The 17,746-nt window shown below is 30.5% G+C and overlaps 1 protein-coding gene across 2 annotated transcripts in view; it reads right to left on the bottom strand.

Moving 5' to 3' along the window:
- Positions 1-28: 28 nt before the first annotated feature.
- Positions 29-17,746, bottom strand: part of LOC124531328 (monocarboxylate transporter 12) — a 33,269-nt gene continuing 15,551 nt past the window's right edge. For both annotated transcript variants that reach the window (XM_047105849.1, XM_047105847.1), the window contains exons 3-7: positions 3,867-3,986; positions 2,760-2,984; positions 1,825-2,607; positions 1,552-1,752; positions 29-1,281 (exon numbers count right to left, since the gene is read on the bottom strand). In XM_047105849.1, the coding sequence (XP_046961805.1) occupies positions 1,136-1,281; positions 1,552-1,752; positions 1,825-2,607; positions 2,760-2,984; positions 3,867-3,986 (1,475 nt within the window). In that variant the 3' untranslated portion in view covers positions 29-1,135. The remainder of the gene's footprint in view (positions 1,282-1,551; positions 1,753-1,824; positions 2,608-2,759; positions 2,985-3,866; positions 3,987-17,746) is intronic.

Here is a 17,746-nt window from a genome sequence, read left to right as displayed (position 1 = left end):
ATTCTGATAAGGGAATTAAAACATCAACTCAATTGCTGTGGTAACTTTAATAATCAAAGTCATAGTAACATTCATTCACATTGCAATCGTGATTAATTTTAAAATCGATATTATTATAATTTATAAATTTGTACGAAGAATCGCGCTGCTCTGTAGAAAATATAATATATAGTATTGATTGCGTATATAAGTCAGTCTAATGTAGTATACACAATGCAAAGTGAAGGTCCGATATTTTTAACTATAATATATATCGAAATCGAAAAGATTTTGAAAAAATAAAGACGATTGTTAAATAGCTTATTAATACATTGTATGCGAAGATTTAATCGGCTAGCGATAAAACTTTACAAATCATAATTATAATCAGTTATTTGAACCTCAATAGCATTCTACTCACATTTGGTCCACAATAAGGCCCTTAATGCGTTATTTACATTTATTTATTTATTTATATACAGTTGTAAAACAGCTTTATGATACACATGTCTAGTTTAGTATATTAAATATAATAACATTTAATATTTGTAAAGTGCACTGGTTCCTAATATTATTACAGGAACATATAATGTTAAGGATACATAAAGTATAATTCAAATTATTAGTATAGTATATTTTATATGTATTAAATAAATAAAAAAGATGACAAGCTTGTTTTGATTTCAGGAGATGTTAATTAGAATTACTATATATTTTATAATTAAAAGTTAATAATTATAAACGAAGAATATTATACGTATATAAGATTAATTAAATATAACACTTTAAGTGTATAAATTTGTTGAAGTTCTTTGGATTTCATATAAACACTTTGCGTCTTAACTTATTATAATTCTTATACTTCATCTTGTCTTACACATGCTTTATAATCAATATTATCACACGCACTTTTCACATCGTCTTTGGAATGAGTTTGTTTTGCGTTAATTACTAAACCGCATTCATCTATTCTATCATTATTTACATATTCGTTATTATCTGCGTCGTAATTATTTGTAACATATTCTTCTACGATTGTAGTTGTATATACCCTGTTGCTGTAGGTATCCTCCGTGGATGCCATGGAGGAAGGTGTGGAGGGGCTGTTGAGCACGATCACTGGATAATCGCATCTCATCCCTCTAAACGCATCCTGCTAAATTTGCTCTAACATCGTATCCCGATTAGCAGCTCGTTTCTCTAACATCGGGATAAAGAAAAGGATGAGACCGCTCAAGGAGATCGTACCGCCAGCTACGTAGAATCCCGGCGCGTATGATTCCAGCGTGTCATACAGCCAACCTAATAATTAAAAATAATAAATTTCAATTAATAAACATCCTGTCAGTATCAAGAGACACGTAAGTTAAGTTTGGTTAAATAAAAAACAAGTATGAAAAACAACAGTTAAGACTTAAATACTATTAATATTGGTCCAATATTAGTTTAAGATACATCATATCACATAATAAATAATTACTTACTACTTATGACATTATTAATATCATGTGATTTGAATAAATAAACATGTGTATTTTTAAAGTGAATCACTCATACAAATATGAACCATACCTGCAAAAGGTGGTCCAATTAGTGAGGCGATTCCCTGGAATAGTAGGAGGAGACCAAACGCATTTGTTAACCTCTCTATACCAAGAAGATCAACTAACACGACGGAAGTTAAACCGACGTAAGCACCAATAGTAAAACCAAAAGTTGTTGCATAAAGTGCGAGTCCCCAAAATTCCCAGCAGGCCACTGCCATTGCAGTACCTAAAACAAACATATTTCTTTAACTCTTTGTTTACAAATAAAATATTAAAGGTAAATCTTTGTTATACTTACTTATTCCGGCAATAGTAAGGCATAAGTTATAGGCTAACAAACGATTAACCCAAGGTTTGTCACTAATGTACCCTAAAATAATCCGACCGACTAAGTTGGATGCCCCAATTATTGAAATTAAGTATGCTGGTTCTTCTACTCCTAGGTTTTCACTCATAGGCACTGTATATACATATGGTATGTAAAAACCTATACTAGTCAAAAAATTTGATAGCGAGAATAGAATAAATACAGGATCAACAAGAAGAGAGATATCGAGCATTTCTGCAAGAGCTGCTTTTGATTCCTGAGAACACGGTAACCATCCACATCTCTGTTCACGTTCCTCTTTTTTTATTGAAATTTGAACTCTGTCCGGCGATGCTCCTCTGAATTTTGCTAGACTGGTCATACTACCTTGGTACAGTACATCTGGTCGTTGCATAATACCACTACCGTGTCGCGAATGGGGATGGTGTTTTTGTTCGTGAGGTTTGTTTAGAGCAGGTTGGGATAGTGTCAGTCTCGCGACATCATCTTCAAGTTTTCCATTTGCTCGCGCAACTTGTTCAGTACTCTGTGATCTTTTTAGGGGTGATTTATTTATCTTAGGCAACATTGGTTCAGTAATAGGTGTTCTCGGCCGCTCAGGTACTGGTCGGAACAATAGTCCCAATGGAATACAGTTAAGTATAAAGGCTCCAATAAGTGCCATTGCCCCTCGCCACCCATAGTTTGAAATTAGTGCTGATGTTATTGGTGCAAACAAGAATGTTCCCAAACCGGATCCGCATACGGCTATACCTGGAGGAAAAAAATACAATTGAAAAATCTTAATTAAATTATCTTATATCAAATCAAGGTGTCTCCACACGGAGTCTGGGTGTTATTGGACTTAGATCGTTAATTTGATTGAAAACTCGATTAGGTAATGTTGATAGGCATCGAATACAAACCCGTAGCAAGACTTCTGTAACGCTCGAACCACACAGTCACACTAACAATAGCAGGTAGGTAGATGAGGCCAAAACCGACACCGGCTCCGATGCCGATCGTGAAAATGAGGGTTGTGACGTTGTTTGCAAAGGCGGACAACGTCACGCATGCGGCGGACAGCAGCGCACCCGCGACCGTCACTGAGCGACATCCCCAACGATTAACAAATGAACTTGAGATTGGACCTACAAAAGAAAAAAAATATGTATTACATTCGCGTTACAAAACTGATTTAATTATAGCTAGTCTGTCAGTATGGCTAGTGCCAGAATATAAAAATAATAAAAATATATAAAAGTAAAGAAAAAACAAAAAGTTCTATAATATATACGTACGTACTTAGATTATTCATTATATTCTTTGTTATTATAAAAATATATTTATTTAAAATTTTAAATAATATAATAAAAATAAAATAAAATAAAATTTATCATACAGCTTAAAAATCGTTATGTTAAAATAAATCATGATTGTTTTTCAAAGTATTTTATTTAACCGAGAAAAAGACTTTACTCGTATAAAATTTAAAATACTGATGAGTTAAAACCTCGAGAGATTATTTGTCTCCCACATAATTACTTAAAAGCTTATCTCGAAACCGAGCGGCGTTGCTAACTGCCAGCTTCATCAAAAAGTCTTATTCCATGAATATTATTAAGTTGGTTTTCAGTTTTAATTAAGTTATATTTATTATTACGCGGGGAAAAGTTTTGTTTGGGTTAATGGGATTCATGCAAACTATATTAAACTCATAGACTTGTGAATATCGTACCATATCACAGTTTTCAGACTACGTATATACGTATGTCAATTTTTTTTTTATAAAATTTATGAATTTCCCCTAACACGAAGTAGCTTTGTTACAGCAACTTAGGATTTAAATACCAATATTAATGATAAATTTTGTTGAAAATCTTGACAGAATTATAAAAGTAGATAGGTAATAATAAAAAAACACCGTGAAATATAGATAAAGTGGAAAATATCAACTTTACGACAATAAAGTAAATTTGAAATCGTCGTGAGATAGTGGCAAGCTATTTTCGATCAAATGGTAATAAAGTTACCTGAACTTAGCGTGACCCCGACGAGGATAGAAACGATCCACGCAGTTTTGCCTTTGCCCTCGTTGAAGTAGGTCAGGAACTCAGCATAGAATACTCCGAACGAATAGGTCATGCCATCGGCTGGAACAAGCGATATTTACAACGTTAATGGTCAAAATTATAATTACTTTCAGTGCGATATGCAGTCCTTTTTAGATTTGATACAATATTTAAATGTACTTGTAAAAGCCTACTTGAATAGTATATTTTGATTCTGATATTTTTGGATTAAATGTCAATGTTTAAATAAACTTTCTCGTTTACGTTTCGAGTGAATCAAACTATATATGAATGTATTTATATATTATATCTATGTATATACTTTTATTTTGTTATTTATATACTAATAAATAAATATATTTATATAATACGAATTAATTACACATATCTATGTGTAATTAATTCGAATTAAAGCTGAAAATCGAGTTCAACGGTGACAAAAGATATTGAAGAAACTATCATGCGTCGGATGAAATTCTGTCTTATGTATGTACGAGTACATCTCAATTGTAGTGTAAAGCAGCTTGGAATTGCATAGTGAATAACCCTAAAATTCCATGTAATCGGCGATTCGGAGTCCTACGATGAGATTTCAAAGTTACGATTTTTGTTAGTATATTATAAACCATACCATATAAACTTAAAAAATATTTTAGAACATCTCGAATGTACCTCAATATTTACGAACAAATCGACTTGTTTTCGATTGACTTACGTAACTTGATAAGACTAAAGACGAGGAATCTTGCCAAAACCTTCAAACGATACGACGTTCAAGGGTACGATATAAATCAATAATCTAAAACACTTTCAAGCAATTGACAATCGTACACAAGTCATCGAATCGTACAAATAGATGACGCAAATGAAGATGTGGGACAAAAATGAATCACTCTTCATTGTGGCATTCGATCTGATTCGCTCGATGTGCTCTTATCGTCGTGACAGACCTTTAATAAACTAGGGTAACATGATAGACACTACGTGGCATAGTATAAGCACGATATCGACAGCAACTGACACCACGTGTTCTTTCTTATACAATAGCTTGCGGTCTATTTCAAACGAACAAAAGAAGACGCTTACACAAGATCCCCTTAATTAAACAACAAAGGAAATAAATTAAATATTGCAGTGGTATTTATATTAATAAATATTTGCATTTATTAATCAAATTTATTTCTCATCATGTGATTCTGATAAATTTTAACTAAACATGTTGTACGCGATTGGTTAGAAAACGTGGATCCTTATCAAAGATTTCGGCCCCAAATTCGAGCTAGCATTACTGAGTTTGTTTAATTTGTATTATAATTAAGCTAGTGGAGTGCTTATATAAGCTCTAAAAGTTGTCCTAAACATACGAGAGGCCATTTCAACGCATTTACTGTTATTTTATTATATGAACTCGGGACTTATTTCGAAATGTTTTTTTATAAAGTAGCTATAGTTACAGTTGCTTTACAACGTTTTAGTACAACAATATTATTTATATTCACAATAATATAAATATTTCGAAAGAAATTGTGACAATCATTGTACTGATACGAGGAGGAAAGGTAAACTAATAACACCTAGTTTCCGACTTCGCAAACTTAATACATCCTTCCTAGGGCACGGTATCCGTTTCGATAATAAGAATTCACGGTCATTTCTACAGTGGCCTATTAAAATGGTTAATGGCCATGTCTTAAAAATAATGATAAATAAGATATAATACTCAATACAAGATTATATTAAAGATAAAAAAGCGTTGTCTATTAATTTTTATTTCTAGGCAGGATATATATTGTACTTTATTGACATACTTTAAAATTATAATGGCAGAAAAGAGTAACTTTTGAGTTTCTTGTTGGTTCCTCTAGGTATAATCTACTTTACAAACCGATGAAAGCATAAGATTTAATTTTCATTGGATACCAATTACATTATAATTAAGTAGTAGTAGTATTTCCTAAGAAGTGAAAACTGTGTTGTATACTGTATCTATTTGTTATCACTGCATAGTATAAAACATAAATAAAAATTTCAACAAAAAGAAAAGCCGACTTCAAATAAAACACTAATTTAAAACAAACAAATATGCACTAAAAAGTAATAAAGATAATTGCGAATTCAACATAATTTTTAGAGTCCTCCTAAGTAAAATGAAATGAAAAATATTAGACTACTTAAAAGTCGATTTACGATTATACAATGTAGTTAAAGTTATTGTTATGTTTGGAGCCGGTGGCTGACACCGACATTCATTTAGGTATTTTAAAATAGTATTTTGTATGAAGTCGGTTTTTCTTTTTGTTAAAATTTTTATTTATTTTTTGATTTTAAGTGAAGCTGATGTAGATTAACATTTTTTTCTTAATATGGATAGATTAAGCGTGTCGTTTATATGAAAATGCGGCTTTAATTCATGCGGCACAAACTACAAGGTACCACCTTCGAAAGAGCTGTAATCGGCCTCAGTAAAAAATCTTTGCAAAAGACCTAATATATGTATATCGTACATATCAACATCACATTTACAACATTTGTATCTTACTGTCTTAAGACAGTAAGATATTCTGCCCCATATCGCACCTTACCTGTGAGTCGTTTAGGAGTTCCATCACTAGATAGTATAAGTTTGCGATGTGATGTCGTAAGGTAGAATACATAATATTGTATAAACGTCATATATTTATTTGAAGCCGCTAATTTTAAGATCCACCAGTCCAATTAGAAATATTTTATAGAAATATTTAATAGTGACATTGTTACTAAAAAATAATTATTTTGTTTGTATTTTCATAGACATAACAATATGTCTTACTTTAAAATACTGTTCGTTACCCTGTAATGTGAGTCTATCTATTATTCATTTTGGTGACTCGTCAGCCCCTGACCGCCGTAGATTTAACTCTGTCCAAACATCGGACGAATTAAAAAATTGATGTTGATTGTCGGGCTTAATATCCAAAAATAAAATAAAATTGAATTGAAATATTGCACTGAAAAACGTAGAATTTAAATCGAAGAATCACTAAAAACTTATACAGAAGTTAGGTTTCAGGGACACTTTTATATCATGATCACCATTTACTAGGTAAGTATAAATGTTAAAAGTTATCGATTTCTGTATCACTTGTTGACTGTATGACTTATGATTATAGAATCTTTACTAGCAAACTAGCAAATAAGAAATCGAAGATTATCTCCTTAATGTAATAATCTTCGATTTTCACTAAAGACACACTAAGACCTATGTGAGTATCTCTTTATTGAGGGCAGCAGTTCTTCTTACTTAGAACTTTGCCAATAGAACACATCAAATCGTGACTCTTTTGATCAGATGAAAAAATGAATATTAAATGTTTATAGTGTTAATCATACGTGAAATAATTGAATAGAAATATAATATCCTCTTCACGCGTTGAAATTTATATTTCTCGAAATATTTTATGTTTGTATGTAATCATTTCACTCGGTTATTGGATTTATCTTGTAATTAAAAATATATGTTGGCTGTTATTGGCTTTTATAACATTGGAATTGCGATCTGAAGGAAAAACCTATTTCAATTTATTTATCTAAATATCCGCGGATGTGTGGTTGTAAGGAAACTGTGGTGAGCATACTAGTGCTCGTTATAAGAGTAATATAAACAAAATCGTAAAAAAGTAATATCGTCTATTGATAAAGATACATGCTGCCGTCGTGATCTCACTCAAGCCAAATCATTTTTGACTCAGAAGAGAGATAAGATACGTATATTAAAATGAAAACGAGGGCAGCAAATATAACAATAAAAACTAATATATAGGGCATTATTCAATTAATCATGCGTCCGTTCAATTCGGATAATAGAGTACCTACGGACGAATAAATACACAATCACAACGGAATCACAGAACACGGCATTATAGAAATGATAAGCATCGTGACAAACGAAAAATATAGAACGTATGGCATTGGAAAAATATAAAAAATAATTAGTAGTATCTCCTTTTGAATGATATTAAAACAACAGCCAAACTATACTGCTCGTAAAAATCCTTTAATTCCGTTTCAATTTATTCAATATATGTTATTTCAATTACAGTTACTTTAAATATAATTTAATTGTAAATTCGCATTATTCTATATCATGTAAGAAAGTTTTTGTTGCATCTGTAATCTATGTCGTAATTTGAGTTTGATTTACATAACGTCTGTTTTAACAATACGGCCCGTTCTATTTTACCATACCAATTAGACAAAGAAACTCAATGAAATAAGCAACGAAATTTGTTATACCAATGAACTCCATAAATTAGTATACTAAAAATGTTGCAATATTTTGTCCAATAACGAATAAGGCAAAAGGTTCAATAACTTCGTGTTACTTGTTACATTTGGCGTTGTGAGACTCGCGCTATTAAATATTATACGTCAAATTCATAATATACGTGATAAGCACTCATATTGCTGGGAAGGCTGATATTAGATAACCCCTCACGTGGCAGTTGATATTATATACACGCCCACATGGATATGGTCCGGGAGAAGATAGGAAAATATAATTGAACTCTCGAGACCTACATAAAGAACAATACAATGTCAATAATTTATTTACATTAAAACTAAAATATGCCAAAATAACTCTTGATACTTATACATATTAAACCTCATGCTATCGAAAATATTAAATTTATTTAAAACACAAGGCAAACGTTATATCGTATTGTATTAATGTTTTTAAATTTACTCCTTCACATATTAAATACACATTCATAACAAATAACGTATAATTTTTGATTATCTTCTTTTGTGTAATACTTGAAATGTTCAGTAGTCTTTTACTAAAAGTCGGTAAATACAGGTCTTAGATTTCATCAATTGTTTCATTAGCTTTTGGACTATTCCATATACGACGTTTCAATATAAAATATCTACATATAATGACATAAATGATGAGCGTCATGGTTATCGGATATACAGTTAAATAAGAATATTATATCAACATTATACAATAAAGTGTAATATTATTTCAAACAATATAATTAATTATTTATTGAAACCTTTCAAAACTCGTGAACCCTTATGATGGAATATGCGTGTCGAATATTATGTTTGTATACTATATTTTCCTTTCTTTTGAAGATAACATTAATTTAAAAATAAAAGTCTGGAATGATTATCGTTTGCAAAAATGTTTTTTTTTTTTTTATGCTAGTACATACATTGAAGTTCAGTAAAAGGTTTAATAGAATTTTTTACGTTTGGATATTATTGATGGTTGCAACGATTATGACGTCATTGACAAGTTAATACGAAAGAAATATGGATCACATTACAGATAATTTACATTCTCTTCATCCGGATATATAGTACCATGACATATTTTATAACTCCGTTGCCTTACAGAAGCCTCGTGTTGCTTAGTGACTATCTTTGATAACATCAATCAATACGTTTGATTGATAAAATACATTGATCGATTGATCTCACGAAGAATGAGAGATAAGTTGGGAAAATGTTGCCCAATGTGATAAGTACAACGTTTTCGAGCACGTGATGTGTTGAAACCGACACGAAAAATGTTAACTCACGTACAACTGTTACTACATCGTAGTTTGAACAGATCGTAAGTGATTTAATTTCACAAGATTTTTATCTCGCTTGTTAAATATAATAATAATGATGATTGATGTGTTTGTCCGTTTTTATATGTGCCGAATGTCATTATTCTTGTATGATATTTTTATGTGAATGAATGAACTTTTTTTTTGTAAAAATTTAAGCACTGTTTACATCGCCAGTGCGTCAACGACCCAGTGAACTAAGATGTGTTGACTCTTGAGCCTATAGTTACAATCACTCTTCAAATTGGAACACAATTATAATAAGACTACGAATTGACTGTAAAACATATAGTGTTGTACCTACTTTCATACAAAAATATTGTACGAATGAAGTGACCGACACCGTCAAGATCAATGACTAATTTATCTAAGTATATTCACCTGTAACTGATTTGAGGGTACGCTTTGTAAACAGACACGCCTACGAACTATTACGATTTTTTATTGTTTTTTCCTTATCATGTTTACTTATTATATTCTCATAATACAATCACGAGTGTTTATTACGTAATTAATCCTACTTCTCATTATAATATCGTTTACTCGTACAAGATAAAATATAAGAGACATCTTTGAACTCGTACGCTGATAAATAATTATTTGTAGATATTTATTTTGATTTAGTTACTCGTTCTGATTACGCTCGAGTTATTTACGTCAATATATTTATATATTAAAAATTATATATATGTTATAATTTAATTACTATTAGTTAAAGAGGTCCTTTTGCTATAATCCGAGTCGTCTTTAGTAGCGCTACATATATCCTAAAGCGTTACACACGTTTACACGTTTGTTCGACAAATGGAAATGAACAGTGTTCCTCCCATGTTACGCCGATTCCGTTACAGTTGGAGACAATTATACGTAATATAATTGTTATAACCTCTAAATATTAAAGGTTTTTTGTGATGATGAAATCAGGTCGCAATAACTACTTAATGAAATATAAAACTGAATATTAAATTTCCATGATCGAATTATAAATGAAGATTATGCAAACTGATAATAATGAAGTCTATAAAAAGTCCGATTTACTCCCGGTCTATTAATATTGACCTAGTGCGGATTTAAAATAAACATCCCAGTGACGTGGTTCCTAAAAATACAAGCCAAGTGCGAGTAATTATTATCTGTGGTAAAAAGCAGTTTAAAGTTGGCAGATTGTCCCGCTCGTATACATGAGGTGAAATTTTAGTCGCAATTAATGTTTTCATACAATTCTGAATAAATCTGATAGTCTTTACATATTTAACGAAAAAATATATGTACTTATTTGTCAAAATTGTTATAATTTCTATAAGAAAATACTCGAATTGGTGTATAGAGGTGATATATACAATAAATTTAAATCAAAAGTTAAAAAGTAATTTTAGTACGTTTGATTGTAATATCTACATTAATATTTTCTATTCTAGGCGACTGTAATAGTTTAATAGAGATTAAATTTTAATTGAATGCAATGTGGTTAATGGTTGAGTTTACAAAGTTTAATGTATTTCTGTCTATAAAGTTTTGAATCGTTTTGAAGAGTACTTAGAGATTTACAGCTTCATAATGCTATGCATGAATTACTTAGACACTATCTTGGGTGTATTATACTAATAACATATCAATAATTGACTATTAATCTAATGTAACTTTAATTATATTTGCTATTTAGCTACACGTGCACTTTAACGTTCGTACTGTATTTTACATAAATAATAAACAATGTCATCAATTAATTATTACAATTATGGATTGAATCGGAAGATTATGAGAATTTTCAAGGAACAATCTTCCATTATTAACATGAAAATACATAACATTATGCAGTAATTATTTCAAAATCATGTGATCCATTCAAAACCATGATATTACAAAACGATCATTCTTATGGAAACATATTTCATAGTTTTTTCTCTCGAATCTAATAGATAATATTACAGGACGTTTTGTATAGGATATAAACTTTTACGACACTTATGGAATACAACGAAAAAGATATCGACTAGGAAAAAAGTATAACAAAATGATCTGTCAGAATGTAATTTTAAACATTCGTTTAGAATTGAGGAAAAACTCTTGCCAAATTTAAAGGAATATCGCATCTCAGTAAAGTTTGACTCGGGAACTGTTACTTGAATTGTTTTAGCTATGCTAATGAGACGCGTTTGCATGTCTTGTTCGTGTAATGTATTCTTAATATTTAAAAAGTGAAATCAATACAAGGAAGGTAGACGAAGAAAACTCTTGATGCTGATTGGAAGGCGCGTGGATTGCCCAGTTCGTAACTATAACAGGTGCAACTCTGCGGAACTTTAGGTATATATAATAAAAAGAGGTATAATCCCAGATAAAACCGGCGTAATATGCAAAGTGAATCGAGTATGTTTTGGGATAAATTCAGAATGCAATTGAAACAACGAATTCCAGTTCAAGTTAAAATAAAATTTCATTACTATTGCATTACACTTTTTTATTGATTGTCATACTTCCAAATTCTGATTTAGATATCAGAAGAAATTAATTATTTTATATATAATGCACTGTTTGGAATGAAAGTCAAAATATTTGTTAGTTAGGTTTGTAAATAACTTATGACGGTTTTTTATTCGTAGATCTGTATTGGTATAATATGGTTACATAGAAGCATACATGTATTTTATCATATCTACCTATATTATATAAAAAGATCTCGTCGGTATTTTTTTCATAAATTGTGTTTTGTGGGCCCCAAAGGCCCTCTCCTAATTCTGACCTCGCCGATTGTCGATGCGGAGACCGGCGTAAGATATACATACATCGGTTTATTTTGTCAGAAATGTAAATTTACAATGTCAATAGTTTTTATTTTTGAATTTATTCCGAACGCTATCACCTATAAAGCAACTAATTATATAATAGCCCTTCGAATTTTCTTTGATGATTGATTCGAACCGTACAAAATATTTTGTTGGCAGTGCAATATAAAATCTCCGTTCGGTGCTCAATAAAAATAATTTGACCTTCTTAGACCGACTTTGTTTACACATATACGAATGCTATCTACGATATATAATTATAAAATTAAGCTCTTGTAAAAGTCTGAATTTACAAAAAAAGGTAGATATTTGGGTGCCACGCACAAGCTCACCGAGAGAAACCTATTGAACCATGTTCATATTTGCGTTTCTTATATTAAAATGTTATTTAACCGAACTGTTTTGAAATGTTTAATCGTTGTGTGTGAAAACTGGATTACCTACGACATGAATATGCGAAAAAGATTGTGGTTAAGCTTCTTGATTAACAGAAAGGGTGTATGTAGGATTTTTGTAAGGTTAACACCAGGCCACATAGATATTGCCACTCGCAAAATATTGAGAGAGTTTGGTTGAGAAGTGTTAATGAACCCCGTATACATTCAGTAATTCATTTTTCAAAATCAAATAAAATTGCCTTACAAATTAAGTAAGTCATAGAAAGCTTTACCTTAAAAATGCTTGCCAAATTTTCACCTAGTTTCCGTCTCTTCAGAATTATTTTGTTTGTAGTGTTTGGTTAATATCAAGAGTGGACGGGCGAAACTTGCCACAGTTTCAACTTCATAATTCCCGAAATTTCTACAGCAATGGTATGATGTCACTGCCTACGAAATCGCAACAGTATCGAACTAAAACCCTCACATACATTTTAATTAAATGGTAATAAACTACGATAAAAATTGAATTTGCATATAATGATTCAAAATAACAATTAAATATCACATAATATTGTCTATTTGGCATAATTACTTTAATATTAATAGACCGTTAAATTTGCATTCAAACAATCTTTAATCCTACTTATCGTTTACATTCATGCGCTGCGTAGTCTGTTCATTGGATTAATAATTACGAAAATAATTACGTAAGCGATACTTAAACATTATTATTAATATAAATAAGTAATTCTAATTTATAAGCTGACGTTTTATGAGCAAAATTATATCAAACATTTGCGTTAATACATTATAAATTTGGTAAGAAGAATATTATCATTTTGTTATTTAAATATATATGAAATTTGAATTTGACTCACATAAAAGTATTATGACATTTAGTGATCATGATGCCGCCATGATATTGGATCAATTAGACCCTAATTAAAGATACGCATTTGAATTGAGTACGTATCGGTTCGTTTTCAGTCCGTAGCCCCTCGGTTATTTATTAAGAATCAATTAATTGCATTAATATTTCTTTCCCGCGTAAATTAATGGTATGTATGTATATTATAGTTAGTCTTGATTTAGAAGTGATAGGTATATAATTAGGATTATTAAGTTCGTAAAATTAATGAAATTATTGTTTATAAATTAATAATTCCTTTGCAAGGCCACTATTAATTAAATATTAGTGTAAGGCGCAATCGTGTTAAGTTTTGTTTTCTAATAACACTTACAACATAAAACATACATTACATACATTTAAAATATTGTAATTTGTTATTAAAATGGTATGTGGTTTTCAATATACAATCGTATTGTTGACATAAAAAGTGTACTAATATTAATTTATCATTGAAAACGTAATTGAATATAGGTTTCATTCCCAGCTGGTAAATGATACGAGTAATATGTTCCGAGAAGGCAATCATTTATATATGGGGCTCCAAAAAGGTTGGATGATTTGCTGCATTCACTTGAGAACTAGGTATGAAGAATCAAGAGTGATTTTCATTAATGTACAAAATGTTTGTAATCATATACTTTGAAGATAAACAAAAATCTTGTAAACTACTGAGTTCACACGATGTAATAAGGAGCTAACTCGTTTCGTGCGAAGTATTTAATTGAGCAAAAGATTAGCGAGATCTTCCGTCCAATTTCTTCCATAAATTACGGTTTCAAATAGCGTCAAATGCGGCAGAACAGCTTAATCTGCGCAGATAGACTCCATCATCGCGTTATCCTGGCGGATGTTGCGTCGTTGTGACCCGGTTAATTAAAGAATAAGGGTTTTAATCGAGTATAATGTTTGCAAGCGGGTTTGCCTGTATCTGAACTCCTGAATAATAATACATAAGTATTACAAAAAGAAAACCGTGACGAACGTTACGAGCTTAATGTATGCATTTCAATATTTTCTTTTAATTGATTAATAAATTATTATTATTTGTACTACTTGATGTCATTAATTCCTGTAGGTATATTTTTTGGGTATTTTACTACTTAAATAATGATTCACAATATTTAAGTTAAGTAATTCGTTTTTAAATATATACAATAAATGCTACCGTTAAATGCGTGTGTACATACAATTTGCATTCGTTTGACAATTAATTAGATCTCTGGCCGACCGACCCGTTGGCTGGGGCGCTATTGTTTATATACCCCATATAAATACATTCCTACGTGTTATTGAACTCTTCATTGCGATATATATTATTTAATTGTAGTAATTTATCATTATGACAAATACTGGTTTGGTAGCATACAAAATTTTCAAAGGTTTTGCTAAAACAGATGTTGCTTACATCCTACGACGATGACTATTAGATCTGATAGATATCTGAGAGATGATGTTCTGATGTACTTTGAATAATAAATACCTTTATTTTGTCTAATTTAACCAAATTTCATATCATGATATAAATTTCTAAATAAATTAAGAAAACTACATTCAAATTACAGACAAATACATGTACAAAAGACAATTAAAATAAATCAAAACAAATCTAATTAATTATTAGAGAATACGATACGATACGATTAAATGATAAAAACAAATATTTCCTTACTATAAGATAAATAAATAAATAATGTACGTATTTATAAATGACATTAATATAAGGCAGTTGTACAGTTTTTCTTTAACTATTAATAAGCTTTAGTATATTATAAAAACAACTTTGCAATACTGAAAGTAAGACGTGATTCACGTATGGTAATAAGTAAAATGGTTGACACACGTATTACTTTAAAAAAAAAACATGATACGGAAAGTCGTCGTGCAAACTTTATAATATACTGTAGTTTAGGAACTAATTGTTATTTATCACCCCGTGAATTATTTTAATAGAAATAACTAGGAAACACATAAAATTTAATAAATAAATATTTGTTAAGATTCGTTTTCAAGTAAATAAACGTGTGTTGTTTAGAAACACGCGGAACCAGTGTTACAATGCGGTAAATGAATTCCATTACAAGAGAATTTTCCACCATACATGATAATTAATCAAATTAATGGAGTCTTGTTTTTATGATTGATATTGATTTAATTACAGCGTTTAGCAAGGTGAGTTTTGTGTTCATTCCATACAATATAAAGACAATTATAAATGTATTTCTCTATACCCGATGATTTAGTAAATTTTCATTACAATAAAGTTATGCAACTAAAGTTATACAAACTTGATTATCTATTTAAATGATACTTACAACTACTAGAAGTTAAAATTATAGAAATTACTATTCATAAACAATGAATTATTGACATGAAATTTTATTTACCTAATATTTAATATTTATCTGCAATTTTAACCATAACGTATATATAATCAGTATTAACATGTATTCTGAAATATGAAAAAAAATATGAAGAAAAGTTGAAATAAGCAACATTAGAAACATAATTACTTATTCAATGGGATGTTGTATTTTCATTTTCAACAAAACTCAAAGCTTTTTAAGGGACAATAACTGTTTTTTCTGCTTCGGTAAGTATTTTGTGTGTATATTTATGTTAGTATGTATGTGTGTATATGATTTTTTTGTGTAATCAATTATAACCGCTGATATTTATTGGAGACAAAAATGAATGTCGTGTTCTATCATAATGCATTATGTATTTGACTAGGGTTTAATTCAAATGCGTCACTTATTATCTGTTTGTTTTGTGAAATGATTTGCAACTTGACATCATGTAAATACAGCGACGTTTACATTTCAAATATTCTTTTGTTTATCTAGATAGAGAACTAATTACTAGATATATTTATGTTAACTATATCGAATAAAGTAAATGACATTTATTCAAAGCAAATTTCGTTTCAATGCCTTTTCGGGCCGACTGCTATAACCTATAGTTAAAATGATTATTTTTCCTTCATTCTCAAACTGCAAGGTATATAGATAGGGGTTTGTAATTTTCCCACTACTGGGCTAAGACTTCCTTTCCCTTTGAGGTGAAGGTTAGAAGAGTATTCCATCACGCTGCTCGAATGTTTGGATGGCACACATGTGGCCGTATTTCGTTGAAATTAGATACATGCAGGTTTTCTTACGATGTTTTCCTTCACCGCCGAGCACAAGATGAAATATAAACACAAATTAAGCACTCGAAAATTGAACATGATTGCCCGGGTTTGTAGGGCAGAGAAGGAGTAAACCAACTATAGATTTATACATTTCTTCCGATTTATATTATACACTATACACCCAGAGTCGGATTTAAAGGTCAGGAGGCCCTGGGGCCACAAAGCAGTGGAGGCCCTAGACCAACAGGAGCGTGGTATATCTCGGTATTTGTTGAAAACTTTTGTGGCACCCACTTATGTGGAGGCCCCAGGGCAGTTGCCCCGCTTGCCCTTCCCTAAATCCGGCCCTGTATACACTCAGAACAGTTCGTTAGTATTATACTTCGTCCGTTCCTAAATTAAAATACTAAATATCGTCAAATAAGTATCAAAATTGTTTATTTATTGGTATAAGATCTAATGGTATACCTATACTATTATTTTCAATTAATGTTTTTTGATGTTTCAAATAATAATATAAAATTTTACAAAAATATGAAAATTATTATTTGTAGATGGGACTAAACAGAAAGTATTTAAGTATATTAGCAAACGGAAGAATTTTCCAAATTCAAATTTGAAGAAATTCACTATTTAAATTTGTAAAAAAAATTACATTGTCTATTTTCTACCTTATCACAAAATGTGATAAGGTAGAAAATTGTCTCTTTCCAAACAGTTAATACTTAATTGACGGTTTAGCGAGCAACTTCATCCAGTTTCCATGTCACTCTGAGCGCACGAATTGTAAAAAAAACTCTCATCAATTATTCATAGCGCGCCTAAAGAAGTATAAGTTAAAAGAAATACAACCGAATAACAATAAAACCTACTTTTCTTCCTTAAAAAAATACAACCTCCTTTCTTTTTTCATTCTTTTTAAGAAAAATAAAAAATATTGCAGTCTAATTTTTATTTGGTGTATTCTTAATTGGGCCAAATATACTCCCAGGGTTAATGTATGTCAGCGATTGATATACGCAAAGGCGCTGACCT

This window comes from Vanessa cardui, chromosome 7, assembly GCF_905220365.1.
Source record: "Vanessa cardui chromosome 7, ilVanCard2.1, whole genome shotgun sequence".
NCBI lineage: Eukaryota > Metazoa > Arthropoda > Insecta > Lepidoptera > Nymphalidae > Vanessa > Vanessa cardui.
Note: the sequence above shows the minus strand (reverse complement) of the source record. Positions and strands in the feature narration are given on the sequence as shown.